Source organism: Callionymus lyra, chromosome 6 (assembly GCF_982586985.1).
Source record: "Callionymus lyra chromosome 6, fCalLyr1.hap1.1, whole genome shotgun sequence".
NCBI classification, from domain to species: Eukaryota; Metazoa; Chordata; class Actinopteri; order Syngnathiformes; family Callionymidae; genus Callionymus; species Callionymus lyra.
This window is the reverse complement of record NC_141823.1, coordinates 32,484,825-32,510,194: the sequence shown is the minus strand read 5'-3', so window position 1 is coordinate 32,510,194 and position 25,370 is coordinate 32,484,825. Positions and strand designations below refer to the sequence as shown.

The 25,370-nt window shown below is 40.7% G+C and overlaps 1 protein-coding gene across 2 annotated transcripts in view; it reads left to right on the top strand.

The window, feature by feature from the left end:
• The window catches only part of zfhx3b (zinc finger homeobox 3b), a 114,160-nt gene that overhangs the window by 14,840 nt on the left and 73,950 nt on the right, over nucleotides 1-25,370 (top strand). Inside the window, exons 1-3 of one of the 2 annotated variants that reach the window (XM_087792797.1) lie at nucleotides 8,289-8,761; nucleotides 20,851-23,349; nucleotides 23,833-24,406. In XM_087792797.1, the coding sequence (XP_087648923.1) occupies nucleotides 20,887-23,349; nucleotides 23,833-24,406 (3,037 nt within the window). In that variant the 5' untranslated portion in view covers nucleotides 8,289-8,761; nucleotides 20,851-20,886. Of the gene's footprint in view, nucleotides 1-8,288; nucleotides 8,762-20,850; nucleotides 23,350-23,832; nucleotides 24,407-25,370 lie in introns of those variants that run through there. The other variant, XM_087792796.1, reaches the window with a different exon arrangement.

Here is a 25,370-nt window from a genome sequence, read left to right as displayed (position 1 = left end):
GCCCCCCTTTTGGATGCCAATTCCTGGACAACTGCTGCACCTGCAGACTTTCTCTAGTCATGTTTAGTATCTCGAATGAATGGGAATGAGACACAAATGATTTGGTTTTGTATGTCTATTTGTCATACAAGAAGTTCTGCTATAATTATGACTGACCCAGGCGAGAGCTGCTTTGTTTCCGTATAATTCTCCCCTCTAGACTGCCATGTCAATATTCCACTTCTCCTCTGTTTCATTCGGCTTAATTCCTCCCATCCATTATAACCTGCGATGAAATATGTAAATCGTTAAAACCAGATTCTACTTCCTCAATGATATTCTCATATCGCTGAGGTCTTTTTATGTCATGGCAAATTAATGCACATTCATAAGCACACACACTTTTGTCTATGTTTTATGTGTATCAAAACAATCTTCAGGATTGCACATTGATCAGTGTATGGATTTCCACAATAATTGCTGAGGGAAATTTTCTCTCTCTCTGCTCTTCTTCATTATTAATATTGTGAAATGGGTTTACATTCAAAATGAGTGAGTATAATACAATCGTAAAACAGCAAGAACTCGTTCAATTTACTTCAGCTTGTGTAGAGTGGAGGCAGTTTTCTATGATAAAAGCAGATTTTTTGGAAAGGGAATAATTCAAAGGTCTTTTGGTCAATATTTTAAACATGCTAATTGTGCTTTTTGTCTTATAAAAAGGTCCTCCTCTGAGTTAAATGATTTCTTATTATATCTGGATTTATTCCTTGAAAGGAAACAACAGAAATGGCATTAACCTCCAGAGAAATATTCAGGAAGAGAGATAGAAAGTGCAGTGGAGGTCATCAGTAACGCTCCATAAATATGTATACATTTATTAAAATATGTAACACCCCTGGAGAATTATGCGTCCAGGGGTGAACATACATTCAATAAAAGTTTTTTAAGACTGCTAAGGTCCCCAACACAGGCATGCATCTTAACTTGTTCTGTAACTGTATAATGGCAACCAACCTTTCTCTCCATCTGTGGGGGAGGCTGAGACTAGCAGTAATAGGCTTTTTGCCTGATAAGCCCTGAAAATGCTCGTTTAGTTAGTGAAAGTGCAGAGGGATCCTGGCCAGATAAACCCGCTGTTTCCTTCTGTAATACCCAACAGCTAAAATCAATAGTTGGGATAATTCTCCTTCTAGTCGTCCAGTCTCCTTTATCTGCTGCTTTCCTCAACCTATGTACACGGGGGTGTTGCTGAGCAGCTCTGCATGGCTGTGTATACATTAGACTCTCCACAGTTACTTCCAACTTTATGATGATCTGAGCAAAATTGGTTCAAATATTTTCCCTTTGAGTTTGAAAACATTATATTATTATCTAAACAAATGTCTTTTTAAAAATAGATTAATTTCTTAAGGAAGCCAGTATGTTCTGCTAGGCTTACCTGTTAGCTTAAAACAATACATACTGTGAGGTGTGTGACCTTGTAGCTTTAGGTATTAGTATTCACTGGTACATAGAAGTATATGTGTAAAGCTATGTGACATATATTCACATTCAATGCTCTAGTTTAGAGGCGTATTTTTCACATTAGCTTTCTTTGAGTCATTTTAATTTCAGAGTTTGTCACCACATCTAATGTCCCATAATTCACTGCAGCACTTGAAATAATTATCTTTGTCAGAGCCAAAGTTGTAAATTTAAATTGGTTATAATGATAGATATCTAGATGACACCAATAAGTTGTTATAATAATTATAGTAACAATAATAAGTGAGTGATCATTTACACAAAAGGTGAGGTTTGACCTAATTGGGTTTGTCGGACATTTAAGTGTGGTTTATGATACACTCATGAAAACACTTTGACCACTTGATCACTGTTTATACTTGTATGCTTCTTCAGCACAAGAATTGAACTTGAGAACCGAGACGGCACATATCGAAACAACACAGTTGTTGTTGGTTCATGCTGCAAACTAAGTAACTTGACAAGGAATCAAACCTAACCTCTCAGCAAACAATGATGTTACCGAAGTGAAATCTTGAATAATGTATTATAAATATTAATATATTATGATAAAACATATTAAATATTTGTTTAATTAATAATTTGCTTCCTCTACATCAACAGGTTTTGGGCTATAGTTGCACACATTTAAATGATTAATCTATTAAGGTTTTACTTGGAGGCCAAAGTTTAGGTGTATTTCTTAAGGTTGCATGAATTGAATGTGGCTGGAGGAAGTACATACCAGCAGTATTTGAGTCCTGCTAAAAGCTGTCTAATCTGTCAACACAACTCTATGTTCTGACGCCCGTGCTTGATTTTTGAACATATCTCAGGTAGTACCTCTGACACGGCTGAAAGATTGAAGAGCTCTTGAAAGATACACGACTGCCAAAGACAAGCACTTGCAGGAGGAGTCCTGGCCGTATTATTGGCCCGCTGTTTCGATATTTGTAGTCATTTCTCAGAGTAAATGATGGTAAATACAGTTTTGCCACCTGAAGAGTGTCCCCACTAAACCAGGAGTGGTCATTCTGCTGACTGGCTCTTACTGCAGTGTCTCTGGTAATCACAGTCCCGCTGTAAAACACATTCTCAGGTGTTAGTGGGCACGGTGGTTAGCCTGCGACACTGTTACCTAAAGTGCGGTGTATTAAAAAGCATTCAGGGCCCTGGATCACAGTATATCACAAGGCAGAAGCGACGATAAGGCCTGCGTGCTGGAGTACGGATCAATGAAGGTTACTGACATCATATCACAAAGTGAACGTGAGTGCTGCACCCCAAGCTATTTATCAGCGCAGAATCGGACCTGAAGCAGGTGGTGGGGAGGGAGGATGAGACAGTGGAGCACTTTCCACCGTGTTGGTGGCTCAGGGCCAGTCAGTCTTTCCTGACTGCAGCGACCCCTGTGTGGTAATAACAAGGTAACGCTCCCTCGGATCTAGAACACAATTCTGCGTTTGCTTCCTTTCAATTCCTTAGAATAAGCTTTTATACTTAATTCTCTTCACAGCAGCGTTCTTAATCAACATCTCGAGCTTTCCATGGCTTGTAATGGCTCAGACAGACGATACGTGTATATTTAGAGATAAATGAAGGCACCAAGCAACGACCGAGACAGTTATTTCTTCTGGCTGCGAGGAGTCTTATAATTAATGTTTATAGACAATAAGCACTGGCTGTACTAATGGAACATATTATACTTGTCTGTGTTTTAAGAGTTAATATGAAACCTTAGCTTACATATATATATTTCCATTATATAACGTGAGAACAATGTTTGTTCATTTAGGAGAGATTATGTTTTAATCATTAATAATGTATAAAGTATTTTACATTTTATTTGATAATTCTACTTCGACTATGGCCTAACATACCTCTGTGTGTGTAAGGCCATGGTATCGCTCCTAAAAGAGGAAGTGGTGAAGTTTATTTTTAGTATTGAGGAAAAAATTTGTGTCCTTTCAAAGACCGTTAGAAAGGCCCATTACATTTTGCAGAAGCAGCCAAGATCTCCCTCTGCTTCTCAACGCTTCATCCTTACAGTTAACCACAAATAAAGGCCTTTAAGAATGAACTAAATCATCAATGTGACTTGTAAAAAACAAGTGAAGATCACTCAAAAAGAAAAATATAACTTAAAAATGTTTTTGACTTAGAAGTGATGCATGACTGTGAAATGTCAATCTATTTACTTTAAATAAAAGTAAGCAGCATTAGGTTTAATTTTGTAATATAGTTGTGTGTTCTACAGATTGCTGTGTTCACTTTATGCATACATTGATTTTGGTTGTCAGCAATGAAGCAGGAAACAAAAGACGACGCGTAGATATTCGTGTAAACACTTTATATTGCACTGAGCTGTCCTTCTCTTATCGGTTTATTGTATTATGTATCATAAAGCCCCTTCTTTACGCATTTGTGTCGACGTGGAAAAGGCAATATTGAGCTGTGTGCAACCACAAATGCACTTTATCGGTCCGTGTGTCGGAGATCATGCTTGCAGGTACTGTATAAGTCCCATTTATCAGCAGCCCGGGGCACAATGTGGAGGATTTCCCCCATTGGGTGAGTGTGTAACTGCTCTGTCAATACATGCTTGTCACGGCTGGGAGAATGTGTGTGTTGGGGTGGGCGGGAGGCACTCCAACAAACTGAAGCCTCTTATTGAGCAGCCAATAGCTATTTACTTCTTGACGGCAGCAGGTGGATCGGGGGAACCCAGCACGGCCAGAAGAACTCTATTGCTCATTCTGTTTCACAGGACTTTGCTTGCTCGGAGCCAGACAGCAGAACTGTTGGCTCAGACTGAAAGACAGGGAGGTTTGTGTATACACGGAGCAGGTTGTCCTATGCTGGCTCCTGGTCTTTGCTAGTCCTGGCTGTGTGCGCAGCTTGCTGCTGTAAAGCCCTGCTTCCTCTCTGGAATCTCAGTGTTGACAGAGAGCATCTGGCCCCTGGGAGAGCTTCCAGCCTGCTGAGTCTTTTCTTGAACACACACTCACACACATACAAAATTTATGGATGAGTGTTTCGACAAAATTCTCACTTTGTTTCAAAAGTTGTGATCAACAATCTAGTAGAGTCAAGCCCGTTTTATTTGTCCTGGATTGATGCAAGAATAGTTGTAGCTCTTCCTTTGTTTTCTTCCCCTGTTGTAATGTCTTCATGTTTTTTTTACACACACCTGAGCCGTGTATTGCAGTTACGAGACACTTGTTGAGACATGCTCCATATACTTGTATCGCAGAAAGTCGAGTTAACCCTAACATGACTAGAGACCACGATCTGAAGAGGAAACAAGTTAGTAAGAGACATTTTTAAAAAACACATTTCTTCTTTAAGGGGTCTAACATTGTAACATAAAAAAATATATTTAAAAAGACAGAAAAAAATTCATATTAATTGGATAAATTATATAATTAAAAAAACAACAATAAAAAAGTTCTCCCTTACTCAATTTATTTACAAGGTATTATTGTTTTAACTTGTTTTAATCAAAATAACTTAACAATAGCTATCAATCTGCAATTGATAAATGATCTTCAGAGATCTACCTAAACAACCCTTTCAATTTTGGATCATATTTGTGTTGTTTTCAAACAGTCAAGAGTTCCTGACGCTTCAGTCTGTATCATGATAGTACTTACACGAGGGAAAACACCCTGTGCCGAAGCACGTTTATGCTTAAAGTTAATGTAGTTAATACAATAAAATGCAGTTAAGTCTCAATAGATGTATAATTATGCTAACTGCAGCAAATGTTTAATGGCATTATTATGATTCATCAAGCTATTCACAGCTGGCTTGTACCACAGTACCATGCTAGCTAACGCTAATAAAAAAATGACAAACGTTGACGCGAGCTTACATCAGTTTAATTCAGTAAATGATGAATTAAAGCTTTACTAACGTGTCAGTGTTCTCCATGTAGGAGTGTGTTGAGTCAACATTTTGGAAAACCCTACATCTAACATACATATGTAGGTCAAATGTACATGTTGTCATAAGACTTTGTTCGTTCAGTATTTTTAGCCCGAACATATCTGCACATATGAACATAACTGTTTTATGAGGCATTTTTCTGTGAGCTGTAGATGTAGCATTGAATAAAATGTCGGCTCTGCACAATGTAGAGCTGTACAGTTGGAGGCTTCCCCTTGAGAAGCAGCTGTTCAAACAAAGCATGGCGGAAAAAAGCACAAGAATAACACATTATATCAACATTTAACAACAGTTGCTCTGTAATCTGGTATTACTTCCACAAGCAAAGGAGGTAACTGTGTCAGGCCAAAGTGAACTGGATACTGTTGTGGCAGTAGGAGGCAAAGCGTTTGAAGAGTTTTACTTATAATGTGAAGGTCGAAGGCTCAATCTTAATCCAAGAGACTTGAACTTACTCGATTTTGCTGTGTGTGTGGGAGGTTTGGTCGGAGCAATGCAAAGCTTGACTTCTCTATCAATATCATTCATGGTTCAATACAAGTTGTCCAGGTGGCATCATCCTCACACATGTGTTTGTGTCTACACAACTAATGCTTGTCTCTGAATGTACGTGTTCCACCCGCTTGGTTGGCTCGTCTTTAAGGGAAATTCCATTGAAGAAAAAGTTCAACAGAGATGGGTCTGTCTCCGGAGTGTGTGGTGGGTGGCATCTTCGTATTCCTTTGTCTGCTCACTTCAGCTTTCTGTGTGTGTGTGAACCGTGTTTGGCTAATATACCCTGATGCTATTTCGTCCAAATTTAATTTAAAATGGTTCGTGGTTTCAATAGTTCCTCCTGTTCTCATTTACCAATTATCTTTGAACTTCGTTTTATTAACCAGCATCCAGGGTTTTCACTCACCTGTAAATCTCTGCACACTCGCACACTCGGTTACGTCACTGTGGAAGTGTGTGTGAGTTGTGAAGTGGTGCCGGTGTGGTGTATGTTGGCGCTCGATCTTCAGCCCTAAGGCAGTAAACAACCAAGCAGGCAGGAGGCCAGATGCAACTTTAGAAACTTGTAACCTCTCCCTAAACTAATCCCTGGCCAGACAAGTGGTTTGCTATTCTTCCACCTCTCTATCTTTATTCACGTTGAACCTTTCACTCCTATTTTAGTGTAGGCACTTTGTTGACCTCCAAATAAAAGAACTAAACAGCTGCTGCGGTCAGTGGCTCAGGGTGAAGCCAGAGTGGAAGTTGGGCTAAAACAGTGTGCCTATAAAAATGTACTTCTCACCCTCATTGACTGCTTCAAATGCTAGCTTGGCATTAAATGCTGCGATGCTGACAAACGTGCACACGTAGCATTTTGTCTTGCAACATGACCGCTAAGCTTTAAATGAACCAACAAAAGGTAGTGTTCAGTTTGAGTTCAGTGCACGTTTTACGTTTTACTCAAAGTACACAAGTATGAGCACCCTCAGGCGAAAGCATGCAGAGCCTCAAATGATATCCAAGTAAAGTCTTTAAACAACTGCGTATGTTCTGTCGTAGGTGCTATTGATTTAATGTGAATCAGTGGAAAATATAATCTTTTGTTTATATGGAAGGAAAAGTTTGACAAAATCCAGGTCTGGTCCACAATGAATCGCTCAACTCCAAGTTTATATAAATAGACCTTGTTAAAATGGAAGTTGTCTTTTCTCCAAACATCCATAATATTTTACGGCACAAACACTTTTGAGAAGTGTGTGTCGCTTCCAAAATGTTTTGTCAACCTTCGTTAAAAGCTTGCCCTTCAGTATAAATAAGCTTTTAGATTTACCCGAAAAAAAAAACTGATTTGTATTGGTTGTGAGTAAACTGGATCTGAATAGGATAAATATAAATGAGACAGCTTGGGAAAAAGAAGCATTTGTGAAACTTGCAACAATTTGTTAATGAACAAGAAGATGTTTTTTGGTTCTAAATGGGCAGTGGTTTCAAGCCAATAAGTGAGAAAAAAAAGCCTCTATCAGCCTTTGTTGAAGAAATAATCTCTAAAACCACCAATGTTAAATTAATCTTTACCTGACATAAAAACCTATTTATTTTGTAAAGCACTGCAGTTATCTTATACATTAGGCTACAAACAAAGTTTAAAATTTAGTATACAATGAGTTTTGTGCAAACTTTATCTTCTCTGATATGCAGACTGCTGGCAGTGACATTACCCGTGCAGATGCGATGAGTATACACGTGCCCGTGTTTGTCCCTGGAGAATAATAATCACAGGTTGTATGGGCTGTCATTAAGAGCCTCTTCAGTATTTTCCCTCCTGACTGCAAAGGCAGTTAATTACATGTCTGATTGTTGATGATGTCACTGCTTTGACAACCTTGCCCCGGATTACAAACTCAGACTTACTTAAGTTCATTATTTTATAAAGTTGTGACGGTGTGAAGGGTGTGTGTTCAATGAACAGTTTTTACTTACAACAGTATGGTCTTCTGAACTTGTATTGATCAATGTGTACATGTGTTTGTGTACAAACAGTATGTGCATGTGTACATATAAAAAGAAACACAAACACATGTGTTTCTGTACAGTAAACCTGTGTATATGTCTACATGTGTATACATGTACGTTCATGGTGTAAAAACATTCTCATATAGAGAGTGGTTATAAGAAGCAAGCACAAGGTTGAACACATTCCAGAACGAGTGCGGGAAAGGACACAACATTCCTTCAAGAACACCTTAGAAGTTGCTTGAACAGCGGCTTAGAGGTAGGAGAGTGCAGAGGACAAATCTCTGTCGACAAGTACAGTCTCCTGCTCCCTCCACCCGGGGAATGTGTTACCAAATGGCCCGAAAAAAAAGCCCAAAGACCTCAATTCTCTTATCACAGATATTAGATGACGGGGCAAAAAAGTAGAATCCATCACAGGGAACAAGACACTTGGCGAAAAGCAGAGTTGATGGCTTTCCTTTCCTGTGGAAAGAGGAAAGAATGGTCGGTCATTTTATCTTGTTCACAGTTACAAGATTCCTGCATGCAGAGTCTATGAGTTTCAAGTTTCTAATATGTATATAAAGTTTCACTGCACAATGGATCTTTTGTCTAGAGCAAACTGAACACTCCCCCTCCTTCTTTTCCTCCATTCTCTTGTAAAAAATGCATTCATGTGCTGGTGGGGCTGTGTGGACTCAGGTTTCTGCTATCTTTGTGTGCCATGTCGTCACTCGCCTCTGCGAGTTGAAATGTGCATCTTGCACAGGCAGGCATACTGCCAGGGCTGCTTCCAGTCATGGATTAGGGAGAATCCAGGAAACAACGGACTCCTGACAAAACAGCAGCATGACAGGTAACTGAAGTTGCACTGGGGAGAGCGGAGGCAGACGATAATTACAGAGCTTTTTGTTTTCTGGCCACTCTTAGCCAGCTACTTAAGTGTCTGATCTGAAATCTGTGCCTTGTAATTACAGTAGTGGGCCCCATTAGGGCAAAGGTCTTGCTGGGGATTATTCTCTGTCTCTTCTTTCCCTTCTGTGTGTGTGCGGAGAGAAGACCCAACCTACTCTGGTATCATGGGTTACAGTGGAACCCGGAAGGAGGAGCAGGATTCTTTTTTTTTTTTTTTTTTCACTCGGACTGTGTTGTGTGCACAGCCACATTCACACTCAGCGTCTGATCTGAATACCATTGACACAACGGCACCGTGACCTGTTCTCACAGTGTTTGCTCCTCATTCTTCTCCTCCCACCTTCTCTCTCCAGATCTCTGACGCCCAGAGATTTGTGTAGATTGTGACAGCAGTGTCACTGTGACGATGGTGCGGTGTGACGTGTGTCATGTCACATCCACAGGGAGGTTTGGCGAGGTGTGTGTGTGTCTGTCTGTGTGTGTGTGGAGAGCTCCAGGTGAGTCTTCCTACTACTACCAGAACTGTGTCACCAGGATTGATGGAAGACGGCCAAGAGATTTACGTCTAAAGACTACCTTGGCTCAGCATGGACAGCATGTGTCGTCCAAAACAGAAAGTCAGTCTGAGCAGAATACAAATGATGAACCGTCCAGCGATGGTTTGGTCAGGGGTGAGGTCACTAAACACCTATAAACTCTAGGTATTGAAAGTCAGATCTCACAGCCACCATTAGGTGGATCCTCCCTCCTTAAGCTGCTAGTCCTTCTAATAGATTCTTAAGCACTGGCTTTAGTGCATGTTAAACCAGGATTAGCCAATCAATTAAGGTCAGCACAAACAAGAATTACTTCAAACACTACATTTTTCTTGTTGATGGGGTAAGAGCAGGATGAATGGACGGAGCTGCACGGCCGTTGAAGTGAGGAGCGGCCATTCAGGGGTCATGGCAACTCCTGGACTCAGAACAACACATTATTCATAACCATTAAAAAAAAAAATTCTCTCCCTGAGCACACACATTTACCCTGACACACCATATCTTCCAAATCAAAGCGTCTTGTGCTCGGATAATGGATTGGAACTGTGTGATCAACCTTTTTAAAGCAGCATTCTTGCCCTCGCCATGAACCGCCATCGTGTTTACATTTGAGTCACAATCAACAGCTGAAGCCTCCTTAACAATGCCCAACAAGTTTGGACATACCGACTTGCCAAACCAGATCCACGCACTCATGTGTGTCAGTGTTTCTCTCTCTCACACACACACACACACAATTCACTTCATATGAAAATTAGTTATAATTAAGTCGAGTTAGTGGTTTGTTCCTGTCATTCAGTGCCTTTTTGTTTGTCAGATATTGAAGGAAACCTTTAAAATGATTACTTTTAATTTAGTTTTTTTAATTCAAGATTACTAATATAGAGAAATTAGCAAGAATCACATATCAGACACATATTTCTATTATTTTAACACAAATACTGTACTATAGTTTCATCACTTATATTTCAAATCAAAACAAAAGTAGCAAGCAGTGATATCAAGTAGCTATTCTCACAGATATAATAAGGAAAATGTGGGATTTCAATATCAAAGAAAAAACTTGAAGACCTGGTTAAAAATAAGAGAATTGATGATTTTAATTTGAACTTCACAGACAAAAGGAACTGAACTAACTATGAAGTCGGAATGTAAGTTAAATAAATGGCGACCCTTTAAATATTTCAAATACGTTTGGGGGCAGTGTTTCAGTGTAATTTTGTAGGTTTATACATAAAGTAAAGCTCAGGGGCTAAAGCTGTTGCTAAAGCTCAAACTTTTTCTTTATTGAAAAGGTGATTTTTAACCAGTTCAATGGAAACATGTGCTGTATTATCATGAATGCAAAATTGTGATGTGTCAGCGAAGTGTGGATCAGTGCAGGCTTCATATCGTGATCAGATAATACATCCACACATCAATAGTGACAAGGCTTTTGTAAAGAAGTGTTTGTTCTGATTTCAAAAATGAAAATGACTTAATTAAGAAGCAACGAGCGTCCTCAGATAGCATGGCTTAATTAGCTTAAGCCTGCTGCTGAAACCAGATCCCCTGCATTAATGACAACACAGCCCCTGTGAAAAGAATCACTGTTCTCAAGATAATTGTCCTTTTAGTTAACGCGACCCAGGAAGGGTTCTCCTTGTTAGAGGAGCTGGCTGATACCAAGGACAGCCGGAGGCTGGGTGGAATGATACTGGCCCGGTGCCCAACATGACAAGGCCACTTGTGCCCTCTGCTGAAATCCTGTTGGCATGCAGTGGAATTAGCCGTCCCAGGAGTGTGGCAACAGGGGGTCGGCCATTAATTACGGTCCTGAATTTTAACGAAAGAGGCGCAATCAATAAAATAAAGGAGATGTATGCAAATAGTATGTAGATTATGCTGCCTAATGACATGTCATGTGGCTGGCAGGCGTGTGCTGGCGTGGAATGGTAAGTAAGGCGTCAAGGATTTAAAAGGTGTCAAATTACCAGCCTTGTGTCACTCTGAAAACATGGTTTTGCAACATTAAACATAAATACACTGCACTTGTTGTGCTGTAAATGTGAGTGGTAGTGTGATCTCTGCACCCACACTGTTCCCTTAGCCTGTTTGATTCTCCTTCGATTGTTATCATTACAGTTTAATGTGTCCCAGCTACACAGGGTGCATTGACTGCCTGCCAAGAAATGGTCGGAATGGTTCAGGAAGGAGTCAACTGGAACTTTTACAAGGCGGGTTCTGCAGTGTTTGAGTTGGATTGGTGACGATTACTGGGGTCAGGTGTGGAGGTTAGCTCACCTGCTTGGAACTCTGCCCCCTTACTGAGACGTGTGGTGAGCAGAGCCAGCTGGAGCTGTTAGAAACTCTATACCTACCTTTAAGCAGTGAGGGAGGGCAGCCAAGAATTAACTGCTGCCTCATCCTGGCAGCCGCCGAGGATGCTGTCTGCTTTTTTTTTTCATGGCAACCACAAAGGGAAAAAAGGGAAGAGCAGAACAGGGAGGAGAGATCTGCTGTTAGCCTGTCACTGAAACCTGATACTACGAGAGTGACAGAAATATTGTCGTTTTTGTCACCACTGTGTAATGATAAACATAATGTGTCGCATCTTGTAGGGCATTGCATTAACACGTTTGGTTAAATACACAGTGTTTTAAGAATGGATTCCGGAAAATATTAAAATGTTTCCTTCAATATTGTGGATTCTCAACGGGTTTGGTGTCCAAGGAGAGGACGTAGAACAGGTGGTGACCCCATGCAGCCGGGAAGTACATTATTGACCAGAGCCTAGCGGCCAGATTGATTACTTTATTGTATTGCCATGAACCTCAGTGGCCAGAGACCTCTTCTTGACCCGAGCAGGACAGAGCATCACAGTGACCCTCACCTTAGGTAAAGAGTTATGTGGCTTTGACCTGCTCCTTAATAGGGAGGTCTTGACCTGCTCAGCCACTGGCCCGGGCAGAGCGCTAAAGTGGTCTATGCTTTTCTCTCCTCCGATGTCAGCCTGGATTATTTATCGGCTGGGGGATGGCCAGGGTCTCACGCGTTGGGGCTTGGTATGGACCAGCTCTGCCCGACCCTTTGATTCTTTCCCAGATCCACTTGTATCAATTATCAGTGCTGGATGTGCTGAGCAAGGGAAATGCTAATGATTCCTCACCAAATAACACCCAAAAAGTGGGAAATCAATATGTTTCGATCTTACCTCGAAAGCCAAGTGCTTACTCATGTGATGGAACACTGCTTGTTTAATGTAATGTGATAATAATACTGTTATGAATCCAAACGTATAACAAATTGTTACATCAGTAGTTACTTTTTATTGTGCGTTAATGTGCGTGATTTTTATATCTTCGTTTTTATTTTTATTTTAAAAATAAATCACAATGGCATAAAAAAATAATGACAAACTCAATCAAATTAATCTTTAACTTTATTAATATTAATTTTGAAGGTATTTAACTCAAAGTACTTGTGAAGATACAATAACAAAAGAATATCTGAACAAATATATCCAAAAATAAAAATCATTTAATCCGCTGACTTTCACTCAATATTGAATATTTTTCGATCACTTTTTCTCAGTGGAGTGTGTGTGTTCGTAAGGTCTGTACATTCCGGGTAAAACACAGGAAGGGAAGACTTTGGCGTCACAACAGAAGGTGTTGTGGCTAATTACTGAAAATCAGCGAGTGATGGGCCGAAAAACAGATGTTGTCGTCTGAGCCCTGTGTTTTGTCTTTCAGTGGCACATATGGAGACATGCTTATTGAACGTGTGTCCACAATACACACCTTTAATTAGCTGGCGAATCGTCAGACTTTTTCTCCCCTCTCGGCCCCAATCAACAGAGAGCTGCTATTACATGGATTGATTTCATCGAATGGATGAGCCTTGAAAACATTGATCACCTTGACCCGTCATGTGAACCCAAAAAAAAAAAAAATGTTGAGCAGCAGATTTCTCACCCCATGTGTTGAAATTCCACTGTATTACCATGTTTGTCTGTGTGCATCTATACAGTGTTTGCTGTGGGCGCGGCTGCGATTGTGGTAGGTTTCAGTTCGTGAGCTTTTCCTGCGGTTTCAGTGACCTAATGGGCACACTCCACGCCTCGAAAGTCCCCTCCCCTCTACCCGTGCACACATGTTTAATCCTGCCCGTCCACCTCCTCCCTGTGCACAAGCTTACACATTTAAACACACACACTCTGATAGCCAGTCAAAGGGCAAACCACTGCCCCAGCTTCTGAAAAAGCACCTGGCATCTGTGAGTCCACTCCAATTACATCGGCCCAATTACAGGTTATGAACCAATTAGTCATCCTCTCATTTTACACTGCCCCTATCACTCCCCCACTCAAACGTCTGTTAAAATTGGGATAGGAGTGTTATCATTGTCGTCACGCTAACTATGGATTTGGTGGCCAACAACTATAGCAAGTGGTTAAATGTATTATTTTTTTAAGACTGAGTTTATGATTTGAGTAAAATAATGATCAGATCAAGCGCTCAACAGTTCCCAGAGCAAAGCTCAACATGTGCTGTACATTGTTCCACACTTAATGGGGGGTAAATGAAGCTGTCCACTTGAACTTTGAAGTACTTTGGCCTTGCTGTAATTCTCGTCTTCATCATGAGGCTTCGCTTGAGTGAAACACAGTTAACTAGAACATTAGAAAGAAGAGGTGCTTGACTTCTTTTATGTGTATATCATCTTTAGTGATATACTGTACCTCCAGTTGCTGCCCTTCTAGCAAGATGACTGGTCTATTGCACAAATCATACAATATTAGCACCAAATCATTTTTGCACCCGCTAATTATTTCAAAGAAACCAATACTTTCCAATAACAAGTTGAAGGAAATATTTTTGATAGGAAAAAAATATTGTTTGGAAACAATTTTTGCATTTTGTCTTAGTGGTAAAAGAATATATATATTTCATTATGTGAATATATTAAAAAGTGACCGGTTGGATTATTTAAAAAACACATCATTTTTTGTTTGTAGAATTACCCGCCAGCTTGAGTCCAGTATGGTTCTTGTGTTGTCAAAATCAAGGCCAAAGTTCTTAGGGATTATAAAATAGTCACCCTGGTTTCAAACTGTGGAGAGGTTTCTCCTGCTGAGAAGTCTTCACACAATGTCATGAAATCTCATGAGCAGAAATGATGTTCATATAAAGGAAGCTCGATCATCTTTGTACCAACTTAATAAAACCCACAGCTGTCATAGTGGCTTGTTGTCGACATTGAGATTAAGAAGTGACTCTGGCTCTTTCACCACACAATGTGTCAGCAACGTAATTATGTGGTCATGATCATTAAGTCATTTTAGGCCAAAAAGTCAACTCTTACTTTGTTCATATGAGGCATGTTTAATTGTATACTACAGTTGTTAGGATTGAAACCTCCAATACTTCTGAAAGTATTTTTTCGCTTCTAAGTAAAGATCAATTCCTTCTTCATTCTTCCCATTATGTTAGCAAGCATACACTTTTAATTCTTCAAAACAACAACTGTTGTGATGTTCAGTATATTTCTTTAAAAGCTTTTCACTCGTGGAATAAATACATGTATTGATCTGACGAACAGAATTCATATGTGCAGGTGATTTTCATTTAGGCTTGAATGTGTCCATTGAAGCCTCCATACAAATACATATGCACTTTAGATATGTGCTCAGGAATGTGGAGGATCGCTTGCAGAGTTTGACCTTCAACCCCCATAAGCACGTGACTGAAATTCCAAACAGACACGCATACATAAAAGTGTTCAGATGACTGCTTTTATCGCCTCATGGTTGCTGTTCTTACACTTTCAAACGTTTTTTATTCAAAAAATGATCCGACTTTTTCATCGTGTTTCTTGGAGAGTTATATTAGGCACCGCACCAGTGAGTGTGTTGCTCTACCTTCTCTCAGTGGCGCTCAGCGGTCGCCCAGCTGGGCTGCAGATGTGGTAGCGGTGACATGCAGAGTTGGAAAGCTGAAGATAAGAGCCCCGGTAGGCTGCTTCTTGGTTTTGGGTCTGTTTCACAGCCGTTCAACTTTATGTTGCGGCTGAAGCATTCTGAAATTTTGACATCCCCTGTCATGCTTAATGCCTTACTTCCCAAGTCCAGCACAGGAGAGACGATTTATATCTACCAGGTGTTCGAGTGTGTGCGGACGGCAGCAGCAACGTGGCAATATTACGGAGTATAATAGTGCTTGAGATATCCTAGTAATACATACAAGTTTGATTCTTCTTCCTGTTAGCAGAAGCGTTATATTTCACAGAAACATTAACAAAAACAACATGTGTTTTCACAGTTTTCACAGTAATCTAGCATCAGACATCAGGAAGATGTAGAAGAACAAACACAAATGGTCAGAGGTCATCCAGAGAATCTCTGGTTCCTGCTCAGTTAGGAAGGTAGTTCTCCTCCTGAGACCAGGGAATGGTTTATACATGTCTTCATGTCTTCATGACAGCCGCTTGAGCGGCTCAATACAGGTTTTATTTAAATACCTAGTTGAACATTTTCAGTCAGGCTGTTTGAACTTTAGCTTTTTGAAGTTTTTCAGGGTGACCTGTGAGCGCCCTATGATATTCTGATAATCTCCTTCCTGTTGTGCAACTGTGACTTTATCTAGCAATCTCATTATTTTGAATGGGGGAACTTGCAGCAGCAGCAGCAGCAGCTTTCCCTCATGTCAGATGGGTCTCCCTGGAGGTCTGTGTTCAAACCAGCGCTCAAAGTTTGACTTCTAGAGACTGCTGTGTAGTCCTTTACCATCCTTAATGTATTTATTATCCACCAAAGTTGAGCATCTGTCTTCAAATCACGGTCTTCTGAATGCTGGTCCACGTCTTAGTTTCCTGTGCAACAACACAAATGCTGTTTGATGTTTCAAACACTCTTTAGAGTCAAGTATGAGGTGTGTTTCAGAAATGCCCTCTGGGGCTCCACGTTTTACGCCTAACGCAGTGTTTTCCTTTTCCCCCCACGATGTTGACAGTTCCTTCTCGCTTCAATCCTTCAGTACAAGGAATGCATGACAGTTGAAAACATGGCTTGTTTTGCGCAGCGTTCTTTTGATCGTCCAAAGCTGCGCAAAGTTTCTTAAGTAGAAACCGGGATACATGTTCTTTACATTTGTTTAATTTTGTTTTCCTCATTGGAAATGTCACTGAATGTGTGTACTCCAAACAATCGTACTTTGCATTTTCATTTGCATAAAACTTTGACTTCAGTCTCGATCATCTTTCCAAGTCATGCCTCTCCTCTTCCTGTCCTGAGTTCTTTGGTTGTCTTCCTTTTTTCCCAGTTTCTCCAACATTCTTCATCCTGTTTTTTCCCCTTTCTACATCTACAAACAACCCTGGCCTCTCTAACGTTGTCTCCAATATTCTCCACAATAGACGTCCCTTCAGTCTGCTCATGTATGACCTTGTCAGTCTCAATGAAAACCTAAACCTCTTCAAGTCTGCACTTCTTATGTGCACCTTATCTTTTTGTCAGATCTCATGTCTCATCAATACTGTCCTGGAGGCTTTTTTTGCCCGAGTAAATGGGATAGGCTGCCGACCTCACGACCTTCTTACTGTAAACTGAAGAAAACAAATGAATGAAGAAGCGTCTTTCCCAAAATTATTCTTTTTGCAAAAGTGTGCAAACACACTAAAATAAACCTAAATGAAATTTAGTATATCTGTTAATGGCAATAGATCTCTCTTCCTTTGCCTTACAATACATCATGGCATACACCAATATTTACATTCAACCCCCCAACAATAAATAATCGTATCATTGGGCTTTCTATTCAATACTTTGGCTTCATTCTGTTTAATATTTGAATGTTATTATCATTTGAAAGTTTGGTAACTGCGTTGGTGTGTTGTGTGTAAGCTCAAATATTCTAGGAAATTGTCAGAAAGTGGCATGTGTACAAATATTAGTTTATTTAAATAGTTGTGCTTAACCATGTGATCAGACATTTAGACATGTGTCATTTCCTCACTTGTTTTTCTCCCACTGTGCCCTTCTGTCTTCCTTTTTCACTTCCCCTGCCACTGAACAAAGTGTGTGCATCACTCAATAATTGTACAGCCAACATGGTGGGAAAGTCAGCACCGCGTGGTAAAAGAGGTGTCACGCTGACTGTTGCAAATGATTCAATATCCATATCTGAAATGGTATCCAGCTTATCTAATAGGCTTCCAGAAGACAGTGCAGTCAAGTGTAGACATCAGATATGGAATCAATCTAACAATTTTACAGATATCTAGCGTTTATCATTCATTACTATCTATGTGCACGTGGTGGTTTGCCTGCAGGAAACTCATAATTTCCCTGGTATTTATTCAAATATTTCTAACATGAAGTGAAACATTTGCAAAATAAATGTATTGTGCAAATGACCTATGGCTGCTCTAATGAGATACAGGGCTTAGCTCCATCTATTTAGCCAAGGCCAGCAGCATTAGCATACTGTAGGTACAAAAATACACTATTCATGGCCAATTCAGTCAACTTTGACTCAAAGTCAGTGAGATGTTCAAGCAATCTGTCTGATCAATCTTGGAAATATGCTTCTTAGTTTGCTAGTCTTTCGTTTTACCATTAAATTGTGAGTTCTACTGGCAAAGAACCTTTAAATGCGGTACCACAGTCTTATGAAACATTCAGTATCAATATGTCAGATGGTGGTGCAAGTTGCATTTTAGTCAGAATATTAAGTCATTCCATCTTGAGTTATGCGGAGATGTATTTAGATTTTTAAATAATCAATTTCGAAATGCATGTTTGATTTATTTTTTACCACACTGCAGTCCCAGAATAAACTTAAAATCTATATTTTTTTATTTCATACAGGGCACATGCTTAAGTATGTATTACAAAATTATCTTTTTTAATTCAATGTCTGAACACACAATTTTGCAATTACTACAACAGCACCTGCGACCTAAATCACTGGCCAATAGTGTTTCAACACCTCGAACCTTTCTGTTGGCGCTGGCCTTATCATAACAGAAGTTGTTTTCCAGTGGTGCTATCTCCTCAAAATATATTCCCAGGCATGCCAGTCACCCCCCCCCTTACACAGTCTCATGTAAACACCCGACAGTGTCCCTCCCCGCCTCAGACTCAACACCGCCACAGCTATTTCTGCTCTACAGACTGATAGCTCCAACTGAAGATCATTGATTTTACGGGAAGTCCGGCAATACAGGCTGAGTGTCATCGACCTGAGGTGACTTTTTGCCTTCTGCAGTCGGAGCAATACTGGAGCCCCAGCATGTCTGCGATGTAGTCCTCATAACTCTCCCTGTTTGGGCCGGCTTGTTTACATTTCTCTGATTGATGCTGATGGGAATCAGATGGAACACAGACTTCATGCTGCTGATCAATCATATCGTACTGTCACAATAGTGCACTTCTACTGTAAAGCCACTGGTTTTTATGGGCTTAAAAGCAGTTTGTTGTTTTTATTGTATCAAGTTTCTTAGATGATCTTACGAGTGTATTCTTACATTTCCCAGAGTCTGACACCATAAATGATTTACAATTTTTTTGTAGTAACATTTAAATACTTTTTAATATATTGAGTTCAATCAAGCCATAAACATATGAAGCTCCCAACTTATTAATGAATGAATCTCAGGTTTAAAAAAACGTTATGCAATAAAGAGATTTTCTAAACAAGTGAACAATTCTCAACGACTAGGTTGGGAGCCAAAAGCTGGTGGTTGTATAACCTAACCTTTCTTCTCATATATTGCTGCAACTAGCTTGTGTTACACAGGCATAAGAGGGCACCCTTGCTAAGAATCCCTTTAAAATTAACCTAATTTCACTTGTCAATTTAAGAAATATAACTCATTCTTCTTATTCATTTTAAATGTATCTACACATAGTACAACTTGGCCCATGTTTCAACTAAATACGCTGTCATAGTTCCAGTTAGAAAGTTTTGACACCAAACTTATATGAACTAATTACATTTGCCGTTAATGCTAGTCAAGACCAATTTGCACATCTAGTCTTTTAACACTGGGACTGGAACTATTCAAAAAGTATAAAAGTTGATTTAGTGTCAACACAGTTTTTGACAGATTGTTTTTTTTGTAAGGTGGAGCTTGCTTGTTGACTGCTCATCTGTTTGGTTTGAGTGAAAACAATTGTTTTCTGTACCTTTAGGCATATTCTGAAAGTATAATTTACAAGAATTCCCTCTTCTGTGCCCCCCCGCCCATCCTCTTGATTTGAGGTTATTAAAGCAGTTAGCTCACCAACGTCTTCCACTTCCTTCTTCGACCGCGTCTCTTTGTCTGCCGCTCAGACTGGTTTAGTGCCTCCGAGAGATTAAAGCTTTTCCTGCCTTAAACAGGTGTCACTGAGCCAGGAAGACTTCAGAGATACAAACAGCATTATATCAGTTGGTCTATCTGCGACTCGCAGACTCCAGACAATCCTGTTGCTCATCAGTAACCCCTGCGCTTTATTCAATTATACCATCTTGATTTCAGGCCAATTTCGTTTTTTTTGTTAGCTGAACCAGACTTTTGTCAAGCCCCCACCACTGGTCAGTAGTTGAGTATATATACATATATATATATATATATATATATATATATATATATATATATATATAGAGTTTCTGTTGGTTAGTTATTTAAAAGTGTAATGAGAGTACAAAAACTCTTATATTTGTGTATTGAGCTTGAGTGTTATTTTTCTGTCAATGTATGTCTGAGTGACACCCCTTGATTTATATAAATTTATTCCTACGTTTTGAGTTGCAGGGATGACTGTATGGCTATCAAAAGTACATTCTTGCATTGATGATTGATTGGTGAATTAAGAAATAAAACAAGTTCAGACCCCAAATGTGTTCAATAACAGGGAGTTGGCTGTTTTCATGGTGCTAGGAAATCTTACTCATGTAATATTCAGCAAGAATGGGTTAAACAGAAGCACAGATATATTGGTTGTAGTCCAATCACCCCCTTAAATCAATGTTGGCTGCATCCCTTTAATAAAATTATTTGCTCAGCAGTATCCAGCATTATCATTTCATCTCCTCTGCGCACTAATGTGTCTGTGTTGGGCCTTGTATACGCTCAGGGCAAAGCAGGGCTTGAAAGCTTAGCTTCCATTTATTATTTCTGGGGTGGAGGATGGTTAGATTGTTTAAAGTGTAGCTGACCACAGAGGCTGCTAGACGGAAGATCTAAGCACAGCTGCAACACAGCAAGACCCAGCCCAGAAGATGTATTTTGGTTCACAAAAAATGAAAGCAAACATATCACTAGTTTAATGGGTACATTCAAAGTAATTATATTTTTGTTTTTCTGTTGTTTTCCATGTTCACATTAAACATTGTTTTGGCTTATAGCACCAGAACATTCAGTGATGTGTAATTTACCAATCATGAATGTGTTAAAATAGTCAAGAATAGCCTTAGTTAGAGTATTGCCAAATTGACGGTTCTGTTTTTTTTCTTTCCTTCTGCAGGCCTGGATGCGATGACCGCCTCATGTAGGCATCAGCATGGACAGCTGTGAGTCTCCCGTGGTTTCTGGGACAGACGATGGGCTCAGCTCCACCCAGCAGCAGAAGCAACCACCACAGCCCTGGACTGATCACTCTAGCCTGAAGGGTCCTTGTTCTAACCAAGCCCCTTCCCTCCAAGCCCTGCCTTTTTCTTCTCCATATCCGTCACAAACAAACAAACACAGTGCTCCACATGACGGGGTGAGAGATCTTCAGTCCCAGCAACCTAAACAGTCATCCCCAAAGACCCATAGTTCTAGTCCAGCAACAGATCAACTGAACTCCAGAGCAGACAGCCTCCAGGTAGAAGAGCAGGAAGGTGTCAGCTGTGGTGAAGAGGTAGAATCTGAGGACTTGGATGATATGGAAATTGACAGCTGTTTTGCGAGTCTTCAACCCTTTCCAGGCATGCCGATGGCGTCTGGAGGAGGGGGCATAGCAACTCTTTTGGGTCATCAGTCAAGGCAACAGCTTGGGATGCCTGAAAGTGGGAGTGAGGAAGGGGAGGAGGAAGATGAAGAGGAGAACAGTGATGTGGAGAACCTGGCAGGAGAGATAGTCTACCAACCAGATGGCTCAGCCTACATCGTAGAGAGCCTCAGTCAGTTGATCCAAAGTGGTGGGAGTATGGTACCCGGCCTGCTTTCCACAAACTCCCCAACTAGTGGTGGAAAACCGGGAGAACCTGCTGGGACTTCATCATCAGTTTACCCTCAAATCATCAACACGTTCCACATAGCTTCATCCTTTGGGAAGTGGTTTGGCAACACAGACCAAGGTTATCCCAATACCTCAACCGTGGCAGGTCTCAGTCCTGTCCTGCACAGTTTTCGTGTGTTTGATGTGCGGCACAAAAGCAACAAAGATTACCTAAACAGTGATGGATCTGCCAAGAAGTCCAGTGTTTCCAAAGATGTTCCAAACAATGTGGATTTCTCCAAATTTGATGGACTTGCGCTTTATGGCAAGGGTAAGCCAATTCTTATGTGTTTTCTCTGTAAGCTTTCTTTTGGCTATCCTCGTTCCTTTGCCACTCATGCCGTCCATGACCATCGCATGACCCTGTGTGAGGACGAGCGGAGGTTACTGGGGGACAACAATGCTTCTGCCATTATTCAGGGCATTGGGAAGGACAAAGAGCCCCTCATCAGTTTTCTGGAACCAAAAAATAAAAGCACTCCTCTGCCACCTAACCCGCTTTCTGTCAATTCTGGTCAAAGCTTCTATGGTACTTTTAGTGGTGTCCACCTGGAAAGCGGAGGCAGTGGTGGAAGCTGTGACAGCTTCATGAACAAAGACTCTGGCCTCCAGCAGCAACAAATGCATCTTAACTCTGTGCAGTCACTTGTTGGGCTCAATTCTCCCATGGCATCCACTCTTACCTCATCCTCAGTCTCCGCCAAAGACTCCAGTGCCCTTACCAAACAGGGAGGGAGAACAGAGGAGCTGGTTGGGAAAGAGTTGAAATGTGAAGGAGAAGATGATAGCCCACAGGGACACAAAAACAAGACACACTTGTCAAACCAGATGGGAGGTTTAGAAGAAGAGGAGAATGAACTGTTTCTTGGGGAGAAGGATGAGGGAAAGGCAGAAAGCATGAAGGCAGTCTATGGTGGCAACAGTAGCAGTGGCAGGAGTGAAGCGGTTGAAGCAGCTGTCTCAAACCAAAGCATTTCCAAATCTCCTTTATTAATGCCTAGTAGCACTCTCCAGCCTTCTGCCTGCTCTCCTTTGGCCAGTTCTACACTTAACAGCAAAGCCCCTGCTTCCACATCGTCTTCTGCCAAAGAAGATGGTCCAGCTACAGATGGTGGTAGTAGAACTTCAGAGCGCCCTCTAAGCTTTAACTGCCAGGGTTCTACTGATCCCATGGCGATGACAGCAACCACTGTCAGAAGGAACGAGGATGACACTACATGCCCTTCGTCCTCACCTCTGTCCTCCAATGCTGCTGCTGATGAAAGTGCCAATCAAGATAGTGCCACAGCTCCAGAACCAAATGATTGCCCAGCAGAGGGGGAGGAAGAAAACGGAGCCCTTCTGCAACATCACCACATGCACCACCATCATCATCACCTCCACCCTTCATCTCATGGGCACACTCACTCCTACCCTGGTGGATCTTGTGACCCATCAGGGATAGCAGAGTGCTCGCAGAATCATGGTCCAAGTGTCAGTGGAGGAAGTGGAATAGAATGTCCCAAATGCGACACTGTTCTCGGTTCTTCCCGCTCACTGGGAGGTCACATGACCATGATGCATTCACGAAACTCATGCAAGACTCTGAAGTGTCCAAAATGCAACTGGCATTATAAGTACCAGCAGACCTTGGAAGCCCACATGAAAGAAAAACATCCAGACTCCGGAGGCTCCTGTGTTTACTGCAGTAATGGTCAGAGCCATCCTCGATTGGCCCGTGGAGAAAGTTATACCTGTGGATACAAGCCTTTCCGCTGTGAGGTATGTAAACAACAAAATCACAAGGATAATTATTGATTTCTTATTGACAACTACATTTATTTGGATATACTTATTGACTACCTCACACTTCATCTCCAATTTTGGCCCCACATAAATACAAATTAATGTTAATTCAAACATGTAATACACTTCATTCTCATTATTATGTTAACTATGGCTTCAAATACTTACAATCTGAAGTTAACCAAGCTTTTTTACTTTAGCCATCAGTGTATTTAACATTCAGGTAGTTCAGTCATCTTTGAAATCAGGGTTCTCAGACTTAATCGATGGGGGAAGCACTGAGACCATAGCTAACAGTGATGGTCATATAACAATTATTGATACATCTTTCACCAGACCCCTGCTCTAAATATGGGCTAAATATGGTCTCATAAATTTTTTAGCTGTAAAAATAAATGTTAATAATTAAAAATTCACTGGCATAGACCGTTTATGTATGTTTCTTGGATTTCTTCCCAGGTCTGCAACTACTCCACTACAACAAAGGGCAACCTAAGTATCCACATGCAGTCGGACAAACATCTAAATAATATGCAGACACTCCAGAATGGAGGTTCTATAGGTTCAGCACAGGACCAGGTTTTTGGACATGGCCCTGGAGGAGTGGTGGCGGTTCCAACAGTCACGCAGGCCAATAGCCATCACCCCTCACACCACCATCCTCCACAGTCCTCTGTGGCTGGACCGTGTGGGACCCCCTCACCAACCAAGCCAAAAAGCAAACCTACTTGGCGGTGTGAGGTATGTGACTACGAGACAAATGTGGCACGGAATCTTCGTATCCACATGACCAGTGAGAAGCACATGCACAATATGATGTTGCTGCAGCAGAATGTGACTCAGATGCAGCACGGTCGACTGGGATTGGGCGCCATGCCCACCCCATCTGAGGCTGAGCTCTACCAGTATTACCTGGCGCAGAATATGAGCCTGCCGCCAGGCCTCAAGATGGACCCAGCCGGACCAGAGGCTCAGTTTCTAATGGGAAACTTTCACCTGGATCCCAACATGGCAGCTCTTGCTCCTGCGCTTGGTAAGAAATTACCTTTCTTTATTTGTGTTGAATTTAATCAAGACGTGTATTATTCTGTCACTGCAATAATCGATCCTTAAAAGTTCATTGATCATATACAATTCTAATTGAATGTCACGGATGCATAAAATTTTAAAAAAAAATTAAATAAATTCAAATGATTTAAAAATAAAGTAAGGTAGGACCATCAATAATGTTATTGGATTTATTTAGTTTTTCCAATTACTCTGTGTTTTGACAAAGGGGAGATTGAGTTCCTTGTACAGGAACAAATAAATAATGGATATCATAAGCCTTTATTCTTCATATCTTAATGTCATTTTTGGTCGTTCGTATTACATGCATACACCTTGCTTAAGAGAGCTGAGATTCATACCTTACTAGGTGTTTTTAGGAGAACAACTTCCACGTCAATGTACTTGGCGATGCTTCCTTACATATATGGTATTGCTTATTAAATCACAATACACCGCCAGCGTTTGACCCACTTACGAAAACTAAACATCACAATGCTCTACTCATTGTAACAACATTTAAGTGAAATTATTTAGTCAACTCCTTTGTAACTCGGCACTGTAGCTCTTTGTGTTTCTCAACTTCGTAATTGCTGCTATACATTTTATTTTGGTCACAGATGGAAGGTTAGCCGCCTCAGTGATGGCAATTCAGCAGCAAAACAGCACGTTCATAGTGCCAGTTACAACCCAACAATTTGTACAGACTTGTCTCCGACTGTCGCCAGTTCAAAGACGCAAACAAGAATTGATTGCTATGACTAATTCTTTCTCCCCCTTCTTTGCCATCTGGTTCATTTTCCTCTGAGGTGAGTTCTAATAAGCATGTTTCATGGGAATGCAATGATGACACAGTCTAGAGGCCCATAAAGTATACAGTCGTGTCATCATTGGTCAAAAATATTTCCCTCGGCTGTTCCACATAACTTTAACCCTGTAGTGTTAAACAT